The sequence below is a fragment of the Bos indicus x Bos taurus genome, chromosome 7 (assembly GCF_003369695.1).
Source record: "Bos indicus x Bos taurus breed Angus x Brahman F1 hybrid chromosome 7, Bos_hybrid_MaternalHap_v2.0, whole genome shotgun sequence".
NCBI classification, from domain to species: domain Eukaryota; kingdom Metazoa; phylum Chordata; class Mammalia; order Artiodactyla; family Bovidae; genus Bos; species Bos indicus x Bos taurus.
Genome location: NC_040082.1, coordinates 85,551,354 through 85,578,810, shown reverse-complemented (window position 1 = coordinate 85,578,810; position 27,457 = coordinate 85,551,354). Strand labels below are relative to the sequence as shown.

Here is a 27,457-nt window from a genome sequence, read left to right as displayed (position 1 = left end):
ATGGACAGAGGAGCCTAGTGGGCTCAGTTTGTGGGGTCGCAAGAGCTGGACATGACTTAGCAACTAAACCGCCACCAGAATAGCTCTGTTGGATTTTAGCATCAACTTGATCCCATTTATATATCTTCCCCAAATTCCTAAATGCTTGGGGCTTACCAGTTTTCCTGCTTTATTGTTTCATATTTTTACATTTCTTCTAGCCTCTTCATGTGAATTTAGGAAAGGGGATACAGGAATGCATGCATTTAGTCAGTTACCTTCCTTTGAATGAAAATTTACAATTAAAAACATCAAAACAAAACCTCAAAACTCACAATAAGGATAGCTTTATTGAGTTGTAAGACAGGGCACATAAAAATCAAATATTTGAGTAAAATTCAACCCTTCACTCAAAACTAGATTTTAAATATTAATATGTACATTTTTAGCATGTGTCTAAATTGTTAACCACTTATTTATTATTTAAAAACTTTAAGGCAGATATTTACTTATGCACTGGATCCCCAAATAGATAAAAGGAATAATCAACTGAAGTTTGTTATCAATTGAGACAAATGTAAATTATTACTTAAGGAAAAATGGTTTCATATTAAGGAAATACAGCACATGCATAATTAATGTCAGTTCCCCTTTTCATATTAAAGAATCACTCTCCTCTCATTCCTCCTAAGCAGCATATGAAAATCCCATATATAAAAACATCTTAAAGTTTAATCTTCCCTAATATTATCTGATCATAAATTTCTTTGGTCAAGGGAATATATGATTTTTTCAAGTTATCCATGAAGTAAAGTGGGTCAGAAATTTTCAATGGACTAAATCCTTCTTCCACCAACTGAAACTTCTGTAGTTTGAATGTTCCTGTTGCTTCCATCTTTTCCTATAAAGCAATGACCTGGATTAGTGGAATCATTTAACATTACCTATAATATACAAATAAAATATTCAACAATACAGAGCATAATATTTAATTATAACATTTTTATGTCCAGTAAGCATCTCTATTTTTACTACTAATAATTTAACACTAAAAGTTTTTAGATTTTTTAATTCTAAGTGCCCTTTAGAACACTTAAATCTTTACCTTGATTTTCCTGTAAACTTCATTCAATATATAAGAAATATGAATATAGTTACTAATTGACTACAACTGATTACAAACATGTCTAAAACATATAGATTTATCTCTCCAGTCCAACATCAATACAATATCATGTACAAAGAATGCTTCTAGACTGTAAGGAGATAAAAGTTACAAAAGACAGCAATCTATTCCACAAGGAATAATCCTGCAAGAACCAGAGAGTATAAGAAATAATCTAAAACTTGGGTTCCCAAACTATACACCGAGGTGCTTCATGGTACCTCAGTGAATTGCCAGGGTCTCCATGGGATATTTAAATTTTTCAAGGTAAATCCAGTGACATCTGATATCACATAGAAAACTACTGGCTCGAGGTTCACAGTTCACAGTTCACAGTTTCAATATTAGTTTGTGATACATTTTTTCCCATCATGCCATGTCTCTGGGAAATAGGGTTTTCAGTGGTTGCTATCATAAAAAGCAAGCATAACCAAAAATCAATGTGGAGTATGGAATTAGTCTGGTCCTGTTCAATATAATGTAACTCCAAAATTTGAGGAGCTGTGTAATACCCAACGTAACATCTCCTTAATACATCTGATTATTTAAATATGAAATAAAAGCATTTTCTTTCCACTTATATGCATTATCTTTAAAAATAGCAACTAATTTATTAGACCTAAATATTTATTTTACTTTGTCCTAACTACTGAATAAATGAATGCTTAGGTATTTCTTTTGACCCAAGTGAAGTCGCTCAGTCATGTCCAACTCTTTGCGACCCTATAGACTGTAGCCCACTAGGTTCCTCCGTCCATGGGATTTTCCAGGCAAGAATACTGGAGTGGGTTGCCATTTCCTTCTCCAGGGGATCTTCCCAACCCAGGGACTGAACTTGGGTCTTCCGCATTGCAGACAGACGCCACAGGGAGGCTGTAGGTTTTGACCCAAGAGTGCTATGAAATAATTACTAAGGTGCTATGGATCTAGAAAGCTTACGAATCTTTGCTTTAAGGAATTTAAAGGCGACAAGGACTTTAAAGGATCTGTGTGGTAGTTTCAGGCATAAAGAAGCAACCTTGTTTTAAGTCAGATAACATGTAGGGTCCATATAACTCACAGGTTCTATGAGTAGTTTGGCCATTTTTACACATCCTTATGAGCATCACTGACTCGATGGACGTGAGTCTGAGTGAACTCCGGGAGTTGGTGATGGACAGGGAGGCCTGGTGTGCTGCGATTCATGGGGTTGCAAAGAGTTGGACATGACTAAGCGACTGATCTGATCTGATGAGCTAATTCTACTAAATCTACTTCTCTTTGAACCTTCTTCTCTAATCTCATCCCCTATCCTGCACTGTCATCACAGAATTAGATGTAACTGTGTAGAAACATATATTATTTTTTCTCTTTTAGAAAACTAGAAGTTCACTACATAAAATTTGATGTTCTGCCTTTTTTTAAAAAATAACAAAAACATTATACTAGATATTTTTCTCCAGATCAGGTAATTTTCATCAAAATATCACAATTTAATGGTTTCATAAGAGTTCCTCTAATTATAATATGCTAATTAACCTTACACTTGTTATTGAACTTAAAGAGAACAGAAAAAAAAATTTACTACTATAAAGAATAACATTTTATACATAACATTTGTGCATCTTTAGTTATGTCCTAAGAGTAAATTTTTGGAACTGAAATTACAAAATCAAAATATATGCAGATTCTAAGAGTGTGATCACACATTTACCAAATTGTTTTCTAGAGTGATGATAGCAATTTGTTCTTCCACAAGCAGACTGAAAGGACTGGTTTAACTGCATCTTGGCCATAATGAGTAATATCACATTTAAAAATTTTTTGTACATTCATTGGCAAAAAGATCCTTTTAAAATATGTGCTAAATAAAATTTTAATAAGATAGTCATCCTATTCATTTTGCCAGATGTAACTTATACTTTTGCATTACTTAGATCAGATCATTTATTAATTTATTTATTAAATTATTTATTTATTTATTAAATAATTGTGCTGCCAACTATCATGCACTATGCATGACATTATATCAAATACTATAATAAACATAAAACTCATGGATCATGTGTTTTAGGTGTTTAATGATTCTAAAATATCTTCTAAATTTGTACAAGACTGATTTAATCTTTGGAGGAGTCTTGTGCCCAAAATATTTCTTCTGATTAACGATCGTGAATTTTAAGTTGCCCTTGGAGGTACATGTTTAAAATATTATTTGATCCATCAACTTTCTACTCCATTAAAATATATTCTTCTGGGGCAAGATGGGAGGGACAGAAGAGAGCTGGGTGGAATTATAAGAGGGTAACAAGAGGGAGCATTGTGGTAGTGGAATTGTTCACATCTTGACTATGGTAATTGATACAAGCCATAAAGGTTATAAAAATGTATGGAATGATACACACATACACACAAATGAGTACAAGTAAAAACAAAGGAAATTTTAATAAGATGAGTGGACTGTATCATTATCAATATTCAATAATCATTATGAAAAATGGTACCATTAGAGGAAGCTAAGTAAAAGGCACAGATGATTTTTCTGTATTGATTTTTACACATGCATGTGAATCTACAATTATTTCAAAAATTTCAATTAAAAATGTGTTACTTCTTTTTCATAATGACTGGAGAATTCCATGGACTGTAAAGTCCATGGGGTCGCAAAGAGTCAGACATGACTGAGCGACTTGCACTTTGGACTACATTTATCATTTCAGAGCATTGTTATAAAAATAATCTGAGATAATATATGTAAAAGCTCTTAAAATATGATGTCAATGGAGATGTATCTGTGACAGTTTAGATGATACATCTCATTGACCAAGCAGTGACTTGGCCACAGCGATCACTCAGCAAATATTTTTAAAAAACAATATTAAGTCAGCTGTTGCTCTATTAGGGATCTAACAGTGATATGACACATATACCCAGTAAAATTCTACATGATTATGTTAAGATAAGAAATAGTTGAGCTATTTCAAATCCTAAAAGATGATGCCGTGAAAGTACTATACTCAATATGCCAGCAAATCTGGAAAACTCAGCAGTGGCCACAGGACTGGAAAAGGTCAGTTTTCATTTCGATTCCAAAGAAGAGCAATGCCCAAGAATGCTCAAACTACTGCACAATTGCATTCATTTCACATGCTAGCAAAGTAATGCTCAAAATTCTCTAAGCCAGACTTCAATAGTACGTGAATCATGAACTTCCAGATGTTCAAGCTGGTTTTAGAAAAGGCAGAGGAACCAGAGATCAAATTGCCAACATCTGCTGGATCATCGAAAAAGCAAGAATTCCAGAAAAACATTTACTTTTGCATTGCTAACTTTGCCAAAGCCTTTGATTGTGTGGATCACAACAAACTGTGGGAAATTCTTAAAGAGATGGAAACACAACACCACCTGATGCTCCTCCTGAGAAATCTGTATGCAGGTCAAGAAGAAACAGTTAGAACCAGACATGGAACAACAGATTGATTCCAAATCAGGAAAGGAGTACGTCAAGGCTGTATATTGTCACCCTGCTTATTTAACTTATATACAGAGTACATCACGCAAAATGCTGGGCTGGATGAAGCACAAGCTGGAATTAAGATTGCTGGGAGAACTATCAATAACCTCAGATACTCAGATGACACCACCCCTATGGCACAAAGCGAAGAACTCAAGAGCCTCTTGAAAGTGAAAGAAGAGAGTGAAAAAGTTGGCTTAAAACTCAACATTCAGAAAACCAAGATCATGGCATCTGGTCTCATCACTTCATGGCAAATAGATGGGGAAATAATGGAAACAGTGACAGACTTTATTTTGGGGGGGCTCCAAAATCACTGCAGATGGTGACTGCAGCCATGAAATTAAAAGATGCTTGCTTCTTGGAAAAAAAGCTCTGAGCAACCTAGACAGCTTATTAAAAAGCAGAGACATTACTCTACCAACAAAGGTCTGTCTAGTCAAAGTTATGGTTTTGCTAGTAGTCATGTATGGATGTGAGACTTGGACTATAAAGACAGCTAAGTGCAAAGAATTGATGCTTTTGAACTGTGGTGCTGGAGAAGACTCTTCAGAGTCTCTGCAAGGAGATCCAGCTAGTCCATCCTAAAGGAGATCAGTCCTGGGTGTTCAAGGGGAGGACTGTTGCTGAAGCTGGAACTCCAATACTTTGGCCACCAGATGCGAAGAACCAACTCATTGGAAAAGACCCTGATGCTGGGAAAGATTGATGGCGGGAGGAGAGGGGGACAACAGAGGATGAGATGGTTGGATGGCACCACTGATGCAATGGACATGAGTTTGAGTAGGCTCCAGGAGTTGGTGATGGACAGAGAAGCCTGGCATGCTGCAGTCCATGGGGTTGCAAAAAGTCAGATACAACTGAGTAACCGAACTGATGTTAAGAGATGTTGAGGACTAGTTTTGGGAAGTTATTTTTGAGGCACAATATTATATGAATAAATGGCTGAATAAATGAGCTTGCAAAGTTACCTAGTAGCTGAGTAAATTTTACTGGACTTTTCTCCAGCAACCTAACAAGAGAGGGCCCATCTCGCAAAGGACTTCTCTCTCAGATGGTAAAGAATCTGCCTGCAATGCAGGAGACCCAGGTTTGATCACTGGGTCAGGAAGATCCCCTGGAGAAGGAAATAGCAAGCCACTCCAGTATTCTTGCCTGGAGAATCCCATGGATAGGGGAGCCTGGTAGGCTACAGTCCATGGGGTCACAAAGAGCTGGACACGAGTAAGCGGCTAACACACACACACACCTTTCAAAACAAATGAGTTCAGAATTCCCCCAAGATATATAGTCACTGAGGGAGACTGGACAGAATGAGGATAAAAATTAAAAGCAAAATTGCTTAAAGCCAATTGCCTTGAGGGTCTACACACATTCTGCAGATACTCTGAGGCGGCCTGGTGGAATCTAATTTTAGGTATACAGCATCAAATATCTTCACAAAGCACAAAAGCATGTGTAAGATGTGGGTTTGTCTTGCCACCATCATGGGGACCATCGTTTATCCAGATTGAAGAGGAGGAGGGCAACAAATAGGACAAGGGCAAAGACGCTAGCATTTTATTGTGCAAGACCCTGATGCTGGGAGGGATTGGGGGCAGGAGGAGAAAGGACGACAGAGGATGAGATGGCTGGATGGCATCACTGACTCGATGGACGTGAGTCTGAATGAACTCCGGGAGTTGGTGATGGACAGGGAGGCCTGGCGTGCTGTGATTCACGGGGTCGCAAAGAGTCGGACATGACTGAGCAACTGAACTGAACTGAACTGAACTGTCTGTAATGAGGCTTCAAATATGGCATAAATTAGCATCCTAATACTTTTCATTGTTCTTGAAATTTTCTAATAAAAACAAAATGAACATATTGTCTAAGTGGTAAGTATTATTTTGTAATTAAACTATCTTGTAAATTCCTGGTCTTAAATTTTAGGGGTAGGTAAAATTACCTGCATTCTTAAAAACTGTGGACGAGCGTAAGCTGGTAAAAATGTAACAACTTGCTCATAAACTTTTTCCAAGTCTAAAGACATGTTTGGTTTTAAAGTAATAGAAGCCATTCCTGCTTTTCCTTCATAACCTGAAAAAAAAAGTTTGTAATAGAGTTAGTTTTACAAGCAGTAGGTGAATTTAAAAAAAATCCTGTTCATTATACACTGTTACAAATATAGACATTACATCTATTACATTAATAACAATGCAACAGTAGCATGAACGAGTGGGTCTTGAGCTTATGATTTACTTTCTAGAAATGATGTAGGAAAGAGAAAGTGCAGAATCTATGTTTAATTACCTACACTTCAAAAATGAAATAGATGGAATAGAAAACACAGTAAATTACCCATAATTTGTATGCCATTACTATTAATATGAAATATTAACAGGAAACATTTTAAAGACAAATATATATTTTTTAATGTCATGTTAAGTATCAATTAAAAAAACAAGAAACTAGAGACTAATATTTCCATGACTAAATCCACAGATTGCTCCATGACTAAATCCACAGATTGCTTACTGCTTAACATCCCATCTTTTTCCCCAGGGGTTCAGAATTTCTTGTAGCATTTCCCCAGGACCCAAAGACTATTAAACAGACTTTTTTTTTTTGCTGCCCTCTCCAAACATCCCCACCATCAGTATCCCCTGCACATGCAAATTTCAAGTTGGTTACTTCTCTTTGCCATTTTCACCAAAATGAGACAATATTCATATACATATTTATAAAGTTGAGGCCAAACAGATTTTAAAATAATTTCTGAAAAAGATTCAACTTAACTACAAGTCAATGTTATTAAATATTTAAATTAGAACATGTTCCTGTTTAGTGGTATGTATAAACTCTAATCATCTAGTCATTACACATTGTGGTATGTATAAATTCTAGTCATTTTTCTCATCATCAAGAGAAAAATAATAGGCCACTGAAAAGCTGTAACTATTTCTAGCACTACATAACTTGACCATAGTTTTCAAAAGATCTGCTTAAAAATATACATATACATTAAAATGCAATTGGTACCATTCCCCAGGTGTGACCGTGCAGTTTGCTAGCTTGGGGTTATGACATCCCTTTGCCAGCCCAAACTAAGACATCTTAATATGTGAAAAATGAAATGTTCAATTAGCAAGATTGTTGCAAATGAAAGAAAATTTCATTTCATTCTAAGAATCCCTCCCAAACCTGACATCTATTCATACCTGGCACAACCACACCATAGACATTTGCTTCCTGTATGAAATCCAGCATCCCAATGATAGCACCAACCTCTGTGGTTGCTACATTTTCCCCTTTCCACCTAAAAAAAAAACAAGTTCCAGTTAGTACCCCTATATGTTAAGAACAAGGCACCCAGTTTTAAGTTTCAGTGCCCTGCATTTGGCTCTGTGCAGGCACCTAATTACCAAAAATAATGGCAGTTTTCAAAATGAAAGACATTTCTAAGGAAGAACTTTGTAAGTCAGCAAAATCAGTATCTGTTTCTCAGTTAAAATTACTTTATCTGTTGTCTTATTGGTATAAATTGCTTACTGTAAAATGTTTTCTTTTAAATGCCATAAAAATAACTACAAATCTCTCTGCTTGTACAAAGCATTCTCTATCTATAATGATAGAAAACCTGAAAGGAAAGTTAGAGTCTTTCAGTTTATTGCACCTCTTTAATTTCTAGGGATTAACCTCTTTGGCTCTTTTAATGCATACAAATGAATATTTTTTTAAAAATGATTTTGCATAAGATGCCCTTCTAACGTGACACAAAGAAGGTGAGGAAAACGGATGTTTCTGGACTGTCTATAATCTGGTCGTCCACTGTTCTACGGTCATTGATTAGAAAGCAAAATAAATTAATAAGCCTAAGATAAAGAATTAAAAAAACTTCTAAGAAAGATAAATTTTGCTGTTTCTTTATTTTTGCCATGAAGTCAAGAATTAGACAGTATTTGACTGTTTTTCTGTTTTAACCCTACAATTTAGACTTCACATCAGTCTGCCTGTATCATATTCTTTAAAAAAAAAAAAAAGAAGTCACTGATTTGGACCCAAGTGATCCAAGTGATTCATTAAGTTAATTATAAAAATGACATCAAAATGTAACATATGTTTCAATCTAGAAACAGATGGGCAGTGAATTTTTAAACCGGGAGTCATTACTGAGATAAAAGCACTCTGTGCCCTGAAGGTAGAGAGCAGGTGGTGTATAGTGTTTCTACAGAGCCTCCCTCAGAGCAGTGTTCACAATCGAAAACCAAGCTTTGCAACCAATGCTATTCCATACCTGAAAGTGTCTCCAATCCGGTCCCAAAAATAAAGGAAATCCTCCTGGTCTTGGACCATTAAATCTCCTGTGTTAAAGTAAACATCTCCTTTCTTAAAAACATCACAAAGCAGTTTCTTTTCTGTCTGCTTCTTATTCCCAGCATAGCCAAAGAAGGGATTCTTTTCATTCACTTGAGAAATGAGAAGTCCGGGTTCCCCTGAGAGAGAGGCATTTTCAATGATGTGATTAAAAATATTATTCCACACACTGTGTGTGGACCTTGTTACATGTGACAAATACATCCAGTGTAGCTTATCCTTCCTTCCTCTGAACTTATTTTTATTATATTTGACATCAATTACTCTGGGTGCCTAAGTCTAGCACACCCTTTTACAGACTGCCAAAATATAAATAACTCTGGAAAAGCTAACAAAAAGGAAATAGAATGTAAAAAAAGTAATTTTAAATTTATTTTACATCCTGAGTGGATACACTAATGGCTATGTTTTTGGAATACATAGATTCTAACACCAATAATAATGGCCATAATATAAATAACAACTAAAATGATAATTTTAAATAAGATTATGATGATGGCAATATTTATTTATTGGGCACTTACTATGGAGCAAGCCCTATGAGAAATGCAACTGTCATTACTTTTTCAGAGAGATTCTTTGAAGTTGATCAATATAATCCCTATTTCACAGGGAAGGTGCTAGGGCCCAAAAGAGTGAAGTATATTAGTAAAATTCAACAGATAGAAAGGAAGGGGCCTAGAACTCAAATTCAAGTCTCTATGATCTTTCTGTATAATATTAGATTTGACTTAATTGATATGCTATTAAAAGTTTAAGACAATGTTTATTCCTCTGGAAATCCTCAAAAGACAGGAGATAAGCCATGAATTTTTTTGGTTTTACTTATATTTAGACACATTATCTAAAATAATTTTTAATCAGGTATAGTCAAATTAATCAAGATATTGCTCAGCATTCAGAAAGGTAAAAAGCTACGTCTAATAGTAGAAGACAAAGGAGACCAGCAATCACTTCCCCAGAAGATTTCAAGGCCAATGACTTACTCTGGCCACTGTGAAGACAGTTAACATCTGTGTGATGCGTCTGATGAGGCTATATTCCAGCACACTCTAAAGTAGTTTCTGTTATTTTAACACTCTTTCCAACTCTTACTGCTTTCACTCCTGGACATTGAGGGTTCCCAGGGCACACAAGCCATTTGCCGAAACTCGCCTGCCCTGCTTCAGCAGCGACCCCTCACTGTCAGCGTCATCACCAGTACCATCATCATCATCATCATCACTGCCATTGGTACACTGTAGGAGCACTTTCTGGGTACCAGTCACTATTCTGAGCACTTTACATGTGTATTCCATCTCAGTCTCATCAGAAACCTATTGAGTCAGGCCCTCTTATTATCTTCATTTTACAGGTGAAGAAACTGAGGGAAAAAAATAGCTCAGTTGGTAAAGAATCCTCCTGCAATGAAGGAGACCCCGGTTCAACTTCTGGGTTGGGAAGATCTGCTGGAGAAGGGATAGGCTACCCACTCCAGTATTCTTGGGCTTCCCTTGTGGCTTAGATGGTAAAAAATCCACCTGCAATGTGGGAGACCTGGGTTAGATCCCTGGGTTGGGAAGATCCCTGGAGAAGGGAAAGGCTACCCACTCCAGTATTCTGGCCTGGAGAATTCCATGGACTGTATAGCTCATGCGGTTCCAAAGAGTTGGACACAACTGAGTGACTTTCACTTTCACATAGCTGCCAAATGTTGAAGTTTTTTTCAACCACCTCCATCTGATTCCATGCCTCCCTCCATCTGACTCCAGGGCTTCCCTGACAGCTCAGTTGGTAAAGAATCCACCTGCAATGCAGGAGACCCCAGTTCAATCCCTGGGTTGGGAAGATCCGCTGGAGAAGGGATAGGCTACCCACTCCAGTATCCTTGGGCTTTCCTGGTGGCTCAGCTGGTAAAAAATCCACCTGCAATGTGGGAGACCTGGGTTCTATCCCTGGGTTGGGAAGATCCCCTGGAGAAGGGAAAGGCTACCCACTCCAGTATTCTGGCCTGGAGAATTCCATGGACTGTAAAGTCCATGCGGTCGCAAAGAGTCGGATACGACTGAGCGACTTTTACTTTCACTTTCATCTGACTCCAAAGGTTCTCCTCCCTTGCGTATTCCATCAATCTACATTTCCTATATACATTTCAGAATTTTCTAAGCCTCTTATATTTTCCTTAAAATTTATATTTTTTTCTTTTTCTTCTTCAGGACACAGGTGATAGTTCCTTACCTGACAAATTAATTATTGCAAATGCTTAAAAAGGTTAGAGTGTATTCTTATCTTTCCCTCTTAGGAATAATTTATGAAAGACACAATGATTTTGTTTTGGAGGGGCCACATTGCGTGGCATGTGGGATCTTGGTTCCCTGACTAGGGAGCGATAAAACCCATGCCTCACTGCAGTGAAAGCACAGAGAAAGACACAATGCTTTAATGGGAAAAAAACTGAGCAATCCTTTTCAACAATTGCAAAGTTATAAAGTGGATATTTGGTGACAATCTGCTTCTAAAAAACCCTGAGATTTCATAAGCAGTTTGGGGATCCAAGTTCCAATATCACATATTATGATACATATAATAAATAAAACACACTAGAAAAGTGGGGATAAACAAAGGTCTTTTCAGTCTCCTTAGAAATGACTTTTCCCTTAGACACTGTCTATGGAGTTGAATTAGAAAAAAACATTGGATAAATGCTCTTAGACTTGAAATTCAGAGGAAGGGAGTATTTGCTTTTTAATAGATAAGGCTCATTTTTTTTGTCCAATCTTTCAGGTAGTGTGGGGCGGAGGGGAGGCAGGGAACAGGTCTATGAACTTTATCTCCATATTTGAAGTCGTCTTCTGAAATGCAGTTGAAACATTATGAGGCAATAAAAAGTAACTTTGGCCTGATTTTCTCAGACTGGATCTCAAAGCAATTTTAAGGGCACATCTCTACATTTAATTTTCCACCTTGATTATATGCAGCTGCTAGTTAATTGGGGCACTTGCTTTGATTAAAAATTTTCTAACCCAAAACTATAAGAAAGACTAGCTTGGAGAAGGAGGAGCTGGATGACGAAGAGAAAGGGAGGGAAGTAACAAGCTACATGCCAGGCCTTCCATGGGGCTCTGCAAACATCATCTCATTTAGCTGTCAACAGCAACCTAATGAAAAATATTGTCACTACTATCCCACATATAAAGAAAATGAGACTTTGATGAGTTAAGTGATTTGCCCAAAGTTGGACAGTTTCTAAGTGTGAGAGCCCAGATTTAAATCCAAGTCTGTCTCGCTTTCCTCTGTACATAGAATTATAAAGTGCCATTCATTTTTATATCTTGATGACATAGGACATTAGACATATGCGACTGTAGGAGTGGTGGATTAAGAAAACTTTAAGCCCAACAGTAATCACTTGAAGATTTTTGTAATTACCATCTGAGTGACCCACATGGGGCCTCTAACTTTTAACAATTAAACCATTCTTCTTGCACTAAAAATCCAAATACATATCATAAATAACGACTCTTTCTTTTCTAAATTCAGTAACTAAAGAGAAATTCAGAAAATTTACCTGAAGAGGCATCTTCAAATACAATAACCTTACCTTTTTTCACATCACTGCACCAGCCCTGTTCATCTCTAATGGGTTCATCTTTCTGAAAATCATACTTTATCAAGTGAAAAGTGAAAAAAAGCTGCAAAAGCAAAATTAAACAAAAACAAAATTTAGTAATTTATTTGTGCAGTAACATCCACTGGTAGGAGATTTAAAGTTCAGTCAGTTGAAATACTGTTTGTGTCAATTGACTGAACTTTAAACCCTGATGCTGGGAAAGATTGAAAGCAGAAGAAAGGGATGACAGAGGATGAGATGGTTCAATGGCATCACCGACTCAATGGACATGAGTTTGAGCAAGCTTCAGGAGATTAGTGAAAGACAGGGAAGCCTGGCGTGCTGCAGTCCATGGGGTGGCAAAGAGTCAGTCATTACTGAGAGACTGAACAACAACAAGAACAATTGAAATACAGAATTAGAATGTGGATTTACTAAAGACAAGTAAGCTTTCCTGGTAAAAAAAATTAAATGAATATTTCAAAATCAAAATTGAAGTTGTTAGTAACCAGCACTCCTGTACTGGCATTCACTTTCACTTCTTTTATGTTGCATATTACCTTAGAAAAGTTTTACTAGTTTTAATCTTGAATGAATACCAGGAAGTAATCTGTGCACTAAATCACATACAGTTAAGAGGACCACTTTCTTGCCTTCTCTTTTCTGCAATCTTTCAAAACATCCTTTGAAATGGAAATTTTAATAGAACTAAAATGTAAACTGGGAAGATCTCCTGGAGAAGGAAATGGCAACTCATTGTAGTATTCTTGCCTGGGAAATCCCATGGACAGAGTAGCCTGGCAGGCTATAGTCCATAGGGTTGCAAAAAGAGTCGGACACAATTTAGTGACTAAACAACAAAATAGATACTATGTGAATGCGAGGATTTTGCTGTATATTTTAACTTATCATCCTCTGAGAAGGGATTAGATGCCTTAAAAGTACTGTTTTTGTCATTTACCTTGGCCTTTTCCCCAGTCTTTCACCCTAATGTCTTTAACCCTCAGCACTTCTGCACGCTATTGTGTAGGATGGGAATTTTTTGGAACACACTTATCACCCCAGGAAACAAGCTAGTTGGACATCTCTCCTTGACTCTCCATATTTCCTTCTCCTCTGCTCCTGTAACATTCATATTACCATATCATACAGATTCACAGAGCCTCAAAATCTGAGCGTGGGAGAGAACTGTAAGTTGGTTCAATCCAACTCCCTCATGTCATACATAAGAAAATTGAGGTTTTCCCAATCAATTAAAAAAGCAATCTTATTTGAACCAGCACACAGTAAACTAAAACGAAGGTAATAAATTAAAGAACAAAAAACAAACAAACAAACAAAAACTAGGAAGGACAAATAAAAGAGAGCAAGAGAGAAGGAGGAGCCTGAGGAAGAAGAGAGAAACTAACATAGAACAAAGGAGAAAAGATGGATAAGATCAATGAGCTCAATGTAATAATACTATTTACTATCAAAGACTAAACACCACTATCTCTGGATAATCAACATGTGACCACAATCACAATTCAAATGAGCTAATGAATTTCAATTAAATACAAAGGAGAGCAAACAATAGTAACTGAGTACTTACTGTTTTCCAGTCACTGTGCAAAGAGCTTTTAGTTTAATCATTAAACACACTATGAGGTAGAAGTTAATATTATCCTGTTTTAAGATGGGGACCAATGAAAGAGACAGCAAAGCAAAATATATTGTTACTCTAGACATAAAGATTCTTGTTCCAATGCAAGCTTGCATCTTGTTGGTTTTCGTCTTTAATTGGCATAACAAGAGACTGGCCGCTTCCTAATAACTGGTAAGAAGAAAGATTCCAGAAACTCCAGAATTGCATTTGTCATTTTGGCCAAACAAGAACAGAACTTTGTTTATTACCCATCTTTCTCTCTCCTGTTTTACCTGTTTTAGCATGCTTTATATCTTGAAAAATTTGCCCAGCAAACTGGTAATATCAGCTTTAACTTTATTTCTTTGAGATTAATTTAGCAACCGCATGCATGAGTAAGATTCATTCTGCATCAAATCACTGTCAGTGCACTCCTTATTGGATACAGGGGACTTGATGGTCAGAAATCAAGTAATTTTATAATACAAATGAAATTTAAACATATCATAGCATCTTCTAGAAGTAGCCAGTATTAAGTCTCAGCTAAAAGGATTTCTACTTTTTTTTTCTTTATCTTCAAGAGGTCCCAGAGGTTACAAAAATGGTAACAACAAAAATAAAAAGTAGATACCACATTTTAATATCTCCTGAATGTATACATACAGGTGTAGGTATAGGAAAAGGTATGCCTGTCTAGAACACAGCTGCAGGGGGTCTCATTTGTATCTGTCTAGGCAATGGGTCCCCAGAACTGTGTGGCACTCACCTGCGTGGCTGTGCACACTGGCCTTAGAGTTCCCACACCTGTATGCTTCTGCATATTCAAATTTGTAAATTCAGAAGTTGGAAAGGGAACACAAAAATTATTTCCTCTATTAATACATGAGTATACTTTGAATCCAGAGAAAGTGACTTGTCAAAGTCAAAAAGTCACGTAGTGGCAGAGCTAGAATTAAGTCCCTAGGTACAGTGATTCCAATTTGGGATGTTTGGCCTCAACATTATACTACATTGCCTAAACCTGTACATTACAAGCTCATTTATCCTACACACACAAATATAAACTTCCCATCTGTTATATATTTATATATAGTAACATGTAATATTATATAGAGTTGGGCCATTATGAATACGTATTTCTAGGTGCAACAGCATAGTTCTGATTGGTTCACAGAGTTATATTTAAAAAATAATCATTTGTGAGGGAGAGTCCCAAAACAGCAGAGGAATAGGATGGGGAGTTCACTTTCTCCCCCACAAATTCATTAAAAGATCATTTGAATGCTGAGCAACTTCCACAAAACAACTTCTGAATGCTGGCGGAGGACACTAGGCACCCAGAAAGGCAGCCCATTCTCTTCAAAAGGAGGAAGGACAAAATATAAAAGACAAAAAGAGGGACATAAGAGTTAGGGATGGAGACCCGACCTGGGGAGGGAGTCGTGAAGGAGAAATTTCCAAACAGCAGGAAACCCTCTCAGAGGCGGGTCTGTGGGGAGTTTTGGCATCTCAGAGGGCAACATAACCAAGAGGAAAGAAAAAAAAAAAGCCCACAGAATAGGCGCCTAACCGCACTCCCAGCAGAGAAGTAGCCCAGACGCTCGCATCTGCCACCAGCGAGCAGGGGCTGGACAGGGGGATGTGGGTGGCATTATCAGTTCTTACGGTAAGGACCAGGCCTGAATGCCCTGAGGATAATCTGAGGGAGCTAATGTGAGATAGCAGCCCAAACTGTGGGATTTCCAGAGAGGGAAAACAAAAGAGAGAGAGAGAATTTGACCTGAAAAAGGCTCTAACTCACAGCCTGGCCCGAGCACTAACAAAGGATTGAGCGAACACCAAAGGAGAGCAAGCCGGCTGCGTGCAGGTCCCTCCCCGCTGCCGGAGGCAGAGAAGCATGCAAGCGACAGCCAGAGCTTGAAGGCAAGGGGCTGCTCCAATCTCAGCTCCAGAGACCCAGAGATCAGCATTCTCCACCAAACTGTGAGCAGGCTCTCAGTTGCTAACCATGTCTTCCTGGGATCTTGGATGGTTGACATCTGCCAGAAGGGTCACAGCTTGATATCAGCTCCTCAGAGGACATACATGGTGCACCTGAGATGATGCTCTCACAGCACAGCCGGGAAACCAAGCGGCCAGGGCCGGGGAGGTGATTAAGATGTACAGCCTACCTGGGATAGTGCGCTCACCAAGCACCTGGTCATCTGAGCTGCTCAGACCTGGGAAGGGCACAAAATGCACGCCCAACTGAGTCTGTGCCCTTGCGGAGTACCTGAGAACCTGAACCTGAGCAGCTTTGACCTGGGAAGTGCATGAAATGCAGGGCCCGCTGTGGACAGTGCCCTGCAGAGCACCCTGGAGCCTGATCAGTGACTGAATTGACTTAGCAGTAGCAGCAGTAGCAAGCATTGGAGGGGGCCTATAGACCTTAAGAACAAGGACAAGCTGGAACAAGGAATTATCTGAAACTGAACTGACCCCACACTGCCCACAACAGCTCCAGAGAATTCCTAGATATACTTTTACTATTACGACTTAAAAATTTTTTTTAATTTAAGTTCTTTATTACTTCTTTAATTTTCATTTTTATAACCTACTATTACCTTACAAAAAAAGATCCTATTTTTAAAGCAAATTTCATGTATATATTTTTTATAATTTTTGTGATTGATTTTGTTTTGTATTTTTAATATTGTATTCTTGAGGGTCTAAACTCTAGATTTTTATTCTTTGCTTTTTGGTATTTGTTACCAATTTTGTACCTTTAAGAATCTTATCTTCAGTATCCATTCTCACTTAGGGGTGTGATTACTGGCTTGATTGCTCTCTCCCCTTTTGACTCTTCCTTTTCTCCCCTAGATCACCTCTATCTCCTCCCTCCCCCTTCTCTTCTCTACTTAACTCTGTGACTCTCTCTGGGTGTTCTGGGCTGTGGAGAACACTTAGGGAATTGATCACTGGTTAGATTGGTCGCTCCCCTTTTGACTCCCCCCTCTTTTCCTCCTAATCACCTCTATCACCCTCCTTCTTCTCTTCTCCATGTAACTCTATGAATCTCTCTGGGTGTTCCAGACTGTGGAGAGCACATAGGGAATTGATTATTGGCTGGATTGCTCTCTCCCCTTTTGACTCCCCCTCTAGAGATCCAATAAGTCCATCTTAAAGGAGATCAGTCCTGGGTGTTCATTGGAAGGACTGATGCTGAGGCTGAAACTCCAATACTTTGGCCACCTCATGCGAAGAGTTGACTCATTGAAAAAGAACCTGATGCTGGGAGGGATTGGGGGCAGGAGGAGAAGGGGATGACAGAGGATGAGATGGCTGGATGGCATCAACAACTGATGGACATGAGTTTGGGTAAACTCTGGGAGTTGGTGATGGACAGGAAGGCCTGACATGCTGCGATTCATGGGGTCACAAAGAGTCAGACATAACTGAGCGACTGAACTAACTAACTAACTTCTCCTCCTGGTCCTCCGTGAATATCTGAGTATCCCTCACTGTGGAGAATAGAATTGTTTCACCATCAACCTAGATGTTTTATCATCTGTGTTATATGGGTAGAGAAGTCTTGAGGCTACTGTAAGAATAAGACTGAAAACCAGAGGCTGGAGGCTTAACCTCAAAACTTGAGAACATCAGAGAACTCCTGATTCCAGGGAATAGTAATAGACAAGAGCTCATCCAAAAGCCTCCATACATATACTGAAACCAAGCTCCACCCAAGAGCCAACAAGTTCCAGAGCAAGACATACATGCTAATTCTCCAGAAAACAGGAAATACAGCCCTGAGCATTAAAAGACAGGCAGCTCAAAGCCATACCAAACCCAGACACCCAAAAACTCACTACTGGACACTTCATTGCACTCCAGAGAGAAGAGATCCAGCTCCACCCACCTGAAAACAGATGCAAGCTCCCCTAACCAGGAAACCTTGAGAAGCCACTAGTCCAACCCCACCAAAGGGAGCAGGCTCCAAAATAAAGAGGAACCACAAACTTCCAGCCTACAGAAAGGCCACCCCAAACACAGCAATCTAAACAAAATAAAAAGGCAAAGAAATATTCAGCAGAGAAAGGAACATGATAAATGCCCACCAAACCAAACAAAAGAGGAGGAGATAGGGATTCTACCTGAAAAAGAATTCAGAATAATGACAGTAAAGATGATCCCAAATCTTGAAAACAAAATGAAGTTACAGATAAATAGATTAGAGACAAGGATTGAGAAGATGCAAGAAATGTTTAACAAGAACCTAGAAGAAATAATGAAGAGTAAATCAATATGAATAATGCAATAACTGGGATCAAAAGCACTCTGGAGGGAACCAATATTAGGATAACTGAGGCAGAAGACAGGATAAGTGAGGTGGAAGGTAGAATGGTGGAAATAAATGAAGCAGAGAGGGAAAAAGAAAAAAGAATGAAAAGAAATAAGGACAACCTCAGAGACTTCTGGGACAATGTTAAACACCCCAACATTTGAATCACAGGAGTCCCAGAAAAAGAAGATAAAAAGAAAGGGCATGAGAAAATACTTGAAGTGATAATAGTTGAAAACTTGCCTAAAAAATTTTTTTTCAACTATTATCTCATCAAGTATTTTCTCTAAAATAGGGGCTTCCCTCAAAAATCTGTTGGTAAAGGATCCTCCTGCAATGCAGGAAACCCTGGTTCAATTCCTGGAGCAGGAAGATCTGCTGGAGAAGGGATAGGCTACCCATTCCAATATTCTTGGGCTTCCCTTGTGGTTTAGCTGGTAAAGAATCCACCTGCAATGCGGGAGACCTGGGTTGGGAAGATCCCCTGGAGAAGAGAAAGGCTACCCACTCCAGTATTTTGATCTGGAGAATTCCATCACAAAGAGTTGGACATAACTGAGCGACTTTCACTTTCACTTCATTTCACTTTCACTTTCCCTAAAATGGGGAAGAAAATAGCCACCCAAGCCCAAGAAACCCAGAGAGTCCCAAACAGGATCAGCTCAAGGTGAAACACCCCAAGACACATATTAATCAAATTAATAAAGATCAAACACAAAGAGCAAATCTTAAAAGCAGCAAGGAAAAAGCAACAAACAACACACAAAGGGATCCCCATAAGGATAACAGATGATCTTTCAATAGAAACTCTTCAGGCCAGAAGGGAATGTCAGGACATACTTAAAGTGATGAAAGAGAAAAATCTACAACCCAGATTACTATACCCAGTGAGGATCTCATTCAAATATGAAGGAGAAATCAAAAGCTTTACAGACAAACAAAAGCTGAGAGAATTCAGCACCACCAAACCAGCTCTTCAACAAATGCTAAATGATCTTATCTAGATAGGAAATACAGAAAAGGTTTATAAACTCAAACCCAAAACAACAAAGTAAATGGTAATAGGATCATAAATGATGCTAAAGCTGAAATTCCAGTACTTTGGCCACCTCATGCGAAGAGTTGACTCATTGGAAAAGACCCTGATGCTGGGAGGGATTGGGGGCAGGAGGAGAAGGGGACGACAGAGGATGAGATGGCTGGATGGCATCACTGACTCGATGGACGTGAGTCTGGGTAAACTCCTAGAGTTGGTGACGGACAGGGAGGCCTGGCATGCTGAGATTCATGGGGTCACAAAGAGTTGGACATGACTGAGCAACTGAAATGAACTGAACTGAACTATCAATAATTACCTTAAAAGTAAATGGGTTGAATGCCCCAACCAAAAGACAAAGACTGGCTGAATGGATACAAAAACAAGACCCCTATATATGTTGTCTACAAGAGACCCACCTCAAACCAAGGGACACATATAGACTGAAAGTGAAGGGCTGGAAAAAGATATTTCATGCAAATGGAGACCAAAAGAAAGTAGGAGTAGCAATACTCATATCAGATAAAATAGACTTTGAAATAAAAGTGATGAAAAGATCGCCTACATAATGATCAAAGGATCAATCCAAGAAGAAAATATAACAATTATAAATATATATGCACCCAACATAGGAGCACTGCAATATGTAAGGCAAATGCCGACAAGTATGAAAGGGGAAATTAACAGTAACACAATAATAAAGGGAGACTTTAATACCCCACTCACACCTATGAATAGATCAAGCAAATAGAAAATTAGCAAGGAAACACAAACTTTAAATGATACAATGGACCAGTTAGCCCTAATTGATATCTATAGGACATTTCACCACAAAACAATGAATTTCACCTTTTTCTCAAGTGCATACAGAATGTTCTCCAGGATAGATCACATCCTGGGCCATAAATCTAACCTTATTAAATTCAAAAAAACTGAAATCATTTCAAGCATCTTTGCTGATCACAATGTGGTAAGATTACATGTCAGCTACAGGAAAAAACTATTAAAAATACAAATATATGAAGGCTAGATAACATGCTTCTGAATAACCAAATAATCATGGAAGAAATCAAAAAGGTAATCAAAATATGCATAGAAACAAATGAAAATGAAAACATAACAACCCCAAACCTATGGGATTCAGTAAAAGCAGTGCTAAGGGGAAGGTTCATAGCATTACAAGCTTACCTCAAGAAACAAGAGAAAAATCAAATAAATAACCTAACTTTACACCTAAAGCAACTAGAAAAAGAAGAAATGAAGATCCCTGGGGTTAGTAGAAGGAAAGAAATCATAAAAATTAAGGCAGAAATAAATGAAAAAGAAACAAAGGAGACTATAACAAAAATCAACAAAACTAAGCTGGTACTCCTTGGAAGGAAAGTTATGACCAACCTAGATAGCATATTCAAAAGCAGAGACATTACTTTGCCAACAAAGGTTCGTCTAGTCAAGGCTATGGTTTTTCCTGTGGTCATGTATGGATGTTAGAGTTGGACTGTGAAGAAGGCTGAGCGCCGAAGAATTGATGCTTTTGAAGTGTGGTGTTGGAGAAGACTCTTGAGAGTCCCTTGGACTGCAAGGAGATCCAACCAGTCCATTCTGAAGGAGATCAGCCCTGGGATTTCTTTGGAAGGAATGATGCTAAAGCTGAAACTCCAGTATTTTGGCCACCTCATGCGAAGAGGTGACTCATTGGAAAAGACTCTGATGCTGGGAGGGATTGGGGGCAGGAGGAGAAGGGGACGACAGAGGATGAGATGGCTGGATGGCATCACTGACTCGATGGAAGTGAGTCTGAGTGAACTCTGGGAGTTGGTGATGGACAGGGAGGCCTGGCATGCTGCGATTCATGGGGTCACAAAGAGTCGGACACGACTGAGCGACTGATCTGATCCGAAGCTGGTTCTTTGAGAAGATACATAAAATAGACAAACCATTAGCCAGACTCATCAAGAAAAAAAGGGAGAAGAACCAAATTAACAAAATTAGAAATCAAAATGGAGAAATCACAACAGACAATGCAAAAACACAAAGGATCAGAAAAGACTAGTATCAGCAACTATATGCCAATAAAATGGACAATTTGGAAGAAATGGAAAAATTTTTAGAAAAGTATAACCTTCCAAAACTGAACCAGGAAGAAATAGAAAATCTTAACAGACCCATCACAAGCATGGAACTAGAAAATGTAATCAAAAATCATCCAACAAACAAAAGTCCAGGACCAGATAGAGTTAGAGAAGAGCTAACACCTATGCTACTTGAACTCTTCCAGAAAACCACAGAGGAAGGTAAACTCCCAAACTCATTCAATGAGGCCACCGTCTCCTGAATATCAAAACCAGACAAAGATGCCACACAAAAAAAGAAAACTACAGGCCAATATCACTGATGAACATAGATGCAAAAATCCTCAACAAAATCCTAGCAAACAGAATCCAACTACATATTAAAAATATCATACATCATGACCAATTGGGCTTTATCTCAGGGATTCAAGGATTCTTCAATATTCACAAATCAATAAATGTGATACACCACATTAACAAATTGAAGGATAAAAACCATGTTATTATCTCAATAGATGCAGAGAAAGCCTTTGACAAAATTCAATACATTTATGATAAAAACTCTCCAGAAAGTAGGCATAGAAGGAACATACCTCAACATAATAAAAGCCAGATAGGATAAACCCACAGCAAACATTATCCTCAATGGCAAAACATTGAAAGCATTTCCCCTAAAATCAGGAACAAGACAAGGGTGCCCACTCTCACCACTACTATTCAACATATTTTTGGAAGTTTTAGTCACAGCAATCAGAGAAGTAAAAGAAATAAAAGTAATCCATATTGGAAAAGAAGAAGTAAAAGTCTCATTGTTTGCAGATGACATGATCCTCTACACAGAAAACCCTAAAGACACCACCAGAAAATTACTAGAGCTAATCAATGAATACAGTAAATTTGCAGGATATAAATTAATTAACAGAAATTCCTTGCATTCCTATACACTAACAATGAGAAAACAGAAAGAGAAATTAAGGAAACAATCCCATTCTCCAATGTGATGAAAAGAATAAAATACTTAGGAATAAATCTACCTAAAAAAAAAAAGACATATATAGAAAACTATAAAACACTGATGAAAGAAATCAAAGATGTCACAAATAGATGGAGAAATATATCATGTTCATGGATCAGAAGAATCAATATAGTGAAAATGAGTATATGACCCAAAGCAATCTATAGATTCAATGCAATCCCTATCAAGCTACCAATGGCATTTTTCACAGAACTAGAATAAATAATTTCACAATTTGTATGGAAATACAAAAAACCTCGAACAGCCAAAGCAATCTTGAGAAAGAAGAATGGAACTGGAGGAATCAACCTGCCTGACTTCAGACTATACTACAAAGCTACAGTCATCAAGACAGTATGGTACTGGCACAAAGACAGAAATAGAGATCAGTGGAACAAAATAGAAAGCCCAGAGATAAATCCACTCACCTATGAACAGCTTATCTTTGACAAAGGAGGCAAAATTATACAAAGGGGAAAAGACAATCTCTTTAACAAGTGGTGCTGGGAAAACTGGTCAATCACCTGTAAAAGAATGAAACTAGAACACTTTCTAACACCATACACAAAAATAAATTCAAAATGGATTAAAGATCTAAATGTGAGACGAGAAACTATAAAACTCCTAGAGGAAAACATAGGCAAAACACTCTCCAACATAAATCACAGCAGGATCCTCTATGACCCACATCCCAGAGTGATAGAAATAAAAGCAAAAGTAAACAAATGGGACCTAGTTAAACTTAGAAGCTTTTGCACAACAAAGGAAACTATAAGCAATGTGAAAAGACAGCCTTCAGAGTGGGAGAAAATAATAGCAAATGAAGCAACTGACAAAGAATTAATCTAAAAAATATACAAGAAGCTCATGCAGCTCAATACCAGAAAAATAAATGACCCAGTCAAAAAATGGACCAAAGAATTAGACAGACATTTCTCCAAAGAAGACATACAGATGGCTAACAAACACATGAAAAATGCTCAACATCACCGATTAACAGAGAAATGCAAATCAAAACCACAATGAGGTACTAACTCACACCAGTACCATTTCAGAATGGCTGCTATCAAAGTCTACAAACAGTAAATGCTGGAGAAAAGGGAACCCTCTTACACTGTTGATGGGAATGCAAACTAGTACAGCAATAATGGAGAATAGTGTGGAGATTCCTTAAAAAACTGAAAATAGAACTGCCATATGACCCAGCAATCCCACTGCTGGGCATACACACTGAAGAAACTAGAATTGAAAGAGACTCGTGTACCCCAATGTTCATCACAGCCCTGCTTATGATAGCTAGGACATAGAAGCAACCTAGATGTCCATTGGCAGATGAATGGATAAGAAAGTTGTGGCACATACACAATGGAATATTACTCAGCTATTACAAAGCACACATTTGAATCAGTTCTAATGAGGTGGATGAAACTGAAGCCTATTATACAGAGTGAATTAAGTCAGAAAGAAAAACACCAATACAGTATATTAATGCATACATATGGAATTTAGAAAGACAGTAACGATGACCCTATATGTGAGACAGCAAAATAGACACAGATATAAAGAACAGACTTTTGGACTTGTGGGAAAAGACAAGGGTGAGATGACTTGAGAGAATAGCATTGAAACATGTATATTACCATATGTGAAATATATGATCCAACATCCGCTGGATCATCGAAAAAGCAAGAGAGTTGCAGAAAAACATCTATTTCTGCTTTATTGACTATGCCAAAGCCTTTGACTGTGTGGATCACAATAAACTGTGGAAAATTCTGAAAGAGTTTTCCAGAGTTACCAGACCACCTGATCTGCCTCTTGAGAAATTTGTATGCAGGTCAGGAAGCAACAGTTAGAACTGGACATGGAACAACAGACTGGTTCCAAATACGAAAAGGAGTTCGTCAAGGCTGTATATTGTCACCCTGCTTATTTAACTTATATGCAGAGTACATCATGAGAAACGCTGGACTGGAAGAAACACAAGCTGGAATCAAGATTGCCGGGAGAAATATCAATAACCTCAGATATGCAGATGACACCACTCTTATGGCAGAAAGTGAAGAGGAACTCAAAAGCCTCTTGATGAAAGTGAAAGAGGAGAGTGAAAAGTTGGCTTAAAGCTCAACATTCAGAAAACGAAGATCATGGCATCCGGTCCCACCACTTCATGGCAAATAGATGTGGAAACAGTGGAAACAGTGTCAGACTTTATTTTTCTGGGCTCCAAAATCACTACAGACGGTGACTGCAGCCATGAAATTAAAAGATGCTTACTCCTTGGAAGGAAAGTTATGACCAACCTAGACAGCATATTCAAAAGCAGAGACATTACTTTGCCAACAAAGGTCTGTCTAGTTAAGGCTATGGTTTTTCCAGTGGTCATGTATGGATGTGAGAGTTGGACTGTGAAGAAGGCTGAGCGCCGAAGAATTGATGCTTTTGAACTGTGGTGTTGGAGAAGACTCTTGAGAGTCCCTTGGACTGCAAGGAGATCCAACCAGTCCATTCTGAAGATCAGTCCTGGGATTTCTTTGGAAGGAATGATGCTAAAGCTGAAACTCCAGTATTTTGGCCACCTCATGCGCAGAGTTGACTTATTGGAAAAGACTCTGATGCTGGGAGGGATTGGGGACAGGAGGAGAAGGGGACGATAGAGGATGAGATGGCTGGATGGCATCACTGACTCGATGGATGTGAGTCTGAGTGTACTCCGAGAGTTGGTGATGGACAGGGAGGCCTGGAATGCTGCGATTCATGGGGTCGCAAAGAGTCAGACACGACTGAGCGACTGATCTGATCTAATCTGATAAGTGAAATAGATCACCTGTCCAAGTTCGATGCATGAAACAGGGCACTCAAAGCCAGTGCACTGGGACAACCCACAGCGATGGGATAATCTCTTAAGTCCTTGCAATATCATGATGGATAGTACTATTTTTACTTGCCTAAGGGCCTTGGGCAGCCAGATAGTAACTACACTGTTGAGAGTGGGTCTCTGAGCCAGGTCAATAATGTTATGTAGGACAGAGGTTTGTAGTCACACATCTTGACTTCCTGAAGGACGGGAGATGGAGGCTGATTACAGAAGCAGCCAACTAGATTTAAATGACTGAGAACCCCCACTCCCCCAAAAAACTCTGGACATCAAGACTGGGTAAGCTTCCTGACCTGGAAATACATGTAACTATTATATCAACTTTTGATGAGTTTTCTGTAGTGAATTATCAAAAATTATTAAAGGCGGTCTTAGGGACCCCCAACTGCAACTGAAGTCAGGTGTGAAGATTGTCCTCTGTGAATTTTTTTCTAACTTCACAGTTGGATAAATTTCCTAGTCTCTAAAAGATGCTTGAAAGTGAAAGTGTTAGTTGCTCAGTCCTGTCTGACTCTTTGCAACCCTATGGACTGCAGCCCTCCAGGCTCCTTCCTCCATGGGATTCTCCAGGCAAGAATACTGGAGTGGGTTTCCATGTCCTTCTCCAGGGGACCTTCCCAACCCAGGGATAGAACTTGGGTCTTCTGTATTGCAGGCAGATTCTTTACTCTCTGAGCCACCAGGAAAGCTCAAAAGATGCTTACTTTAAGACAATAAAAATGTTTATATAAATGTGAAGGAAAGAAGCCTTTTTACCAAATCTCATACTTTACTTTTTGTATCTATGGATTTACCACCATGAAAGATGAAGATAATTAGCACTTATACCTTCTTCTTTCTTCCCACCCAATTCCCATTTTTGTTAGTCATGAATATTTCTATATTGTCAGGATTTACATTTCCATTCCATCTACAAATGTAATTCAGAGTTTTAAATCTTCTACATTTAATTGGATTCAATCGAACCTTTTAATAGAAGGTGGTTCCTTCATTTCTAAAGACTGCTTTATCTTCATATTCACCAGAATTTTTCATTCAGTGAATATAAAGCAGTAGTATATTCCTGTAAGTACATAGGAATTACATTCTCTGATTTCTTACAAGTTTGAGGATGCCACTTTGTTGCATTTGGATTTGCAGGACAACTTCATTAAACTAGCATTCTTAGCTGAAAACATTACTTTCCCTTTCGGGGGGGAACTGGGTGTGATGTTTTCATTTGAAAGATGCCTGAGCCATTTCATATCTTCACCCTCTACTTTGTACATCTTTTGCTTTTTCTGCCTTAGCATCTGCTTATGGTTCTTCAATTTATATTCAGTAATTTCACTGGAAAATATTTTCTGATAATCATTCTGTACCATATATTCCACCCTGAAATATGTGCTCTTTTTGCTAAACATTCAAATCTTTATTTTCAGGAAGTTTTCTTCTATTAGGTTTCAAGTAGTTTTTTTCACTTTGAGTTTTTTTTTTTTTTTTCTGTAGGAACACAAATTATGCACATGTCAGATCATTGTCTATGTTTTCATTTTATCTTTTTCATTTATTTTATATTATTATTTGCTTATTCTTTATATTGTTTGTGTGACTCCTTAATCCCATCCATCTTGCTCCCTAGTAGTGTTTACAGTCTTATTTATTTTTAAGTCCTTCAGTGTGATGTTTAGCTCTGTAACATTTTCATTTTTCCCTTATATTTTTCTCCTTTGGGTTGAGCATGGCTACTTTTCAACTCCTTTTGTTGATTTATGCCTTTCCTGCACTTTCCTCTGGGCTCTTATTTTTAAACAGAATATAATTACAAGTTTTTGAACCATGGGAAATTATTTTTCTAAACATTTTCTGGCTATTTGGGGGGACTTATTTTGATATTCATCCATATTTTTTTTAGCAGTTTTTTATTTAGATTCATTTTCTTCCTTCTTT

General features: G+C 38.0%; 1 protein-coding gene across 2 annotated transcripts in view; it reads right to left on the bottom strand.

Annotated features, from left to right (window-relative positions):
* Positions 1–310: 310 nt before the first annotated feature.
* SLC27A6 (solute carrier family 27 member 6) overlaps positions 311–27,457 on the bottom strand; it is an 80,558-nt gene continuing 53,411 nt past the window's right edge. For both annotated transcript variants that reach the window (XM_027547037.1, XM_027547036.1), the window contains 5 exons: positions 12,574–12,664; positions 8,914–9,112; positions 7,838–7,935; positions 6,586–6,716; positions 311–880 (listed from right to left, as the gene is read on the bottom strand). In XM_027547037.1, coding sequence (XP_027402838.1) covers positions 704–880; positions 6,586–6,716; positions 7,838–7,935; positions 8,914–9,112; positions 12,574–12,664 — 696 coding nt within the window. In that variant the 3' untranslated portion in view covers positions 311–703. The remainder of the gene's footprint in view (positions 881–6,585; positions 6,717–7,837; positions 7,936–8,913; positions 9,113–12,573; positions 12,665–27,457) is intronic.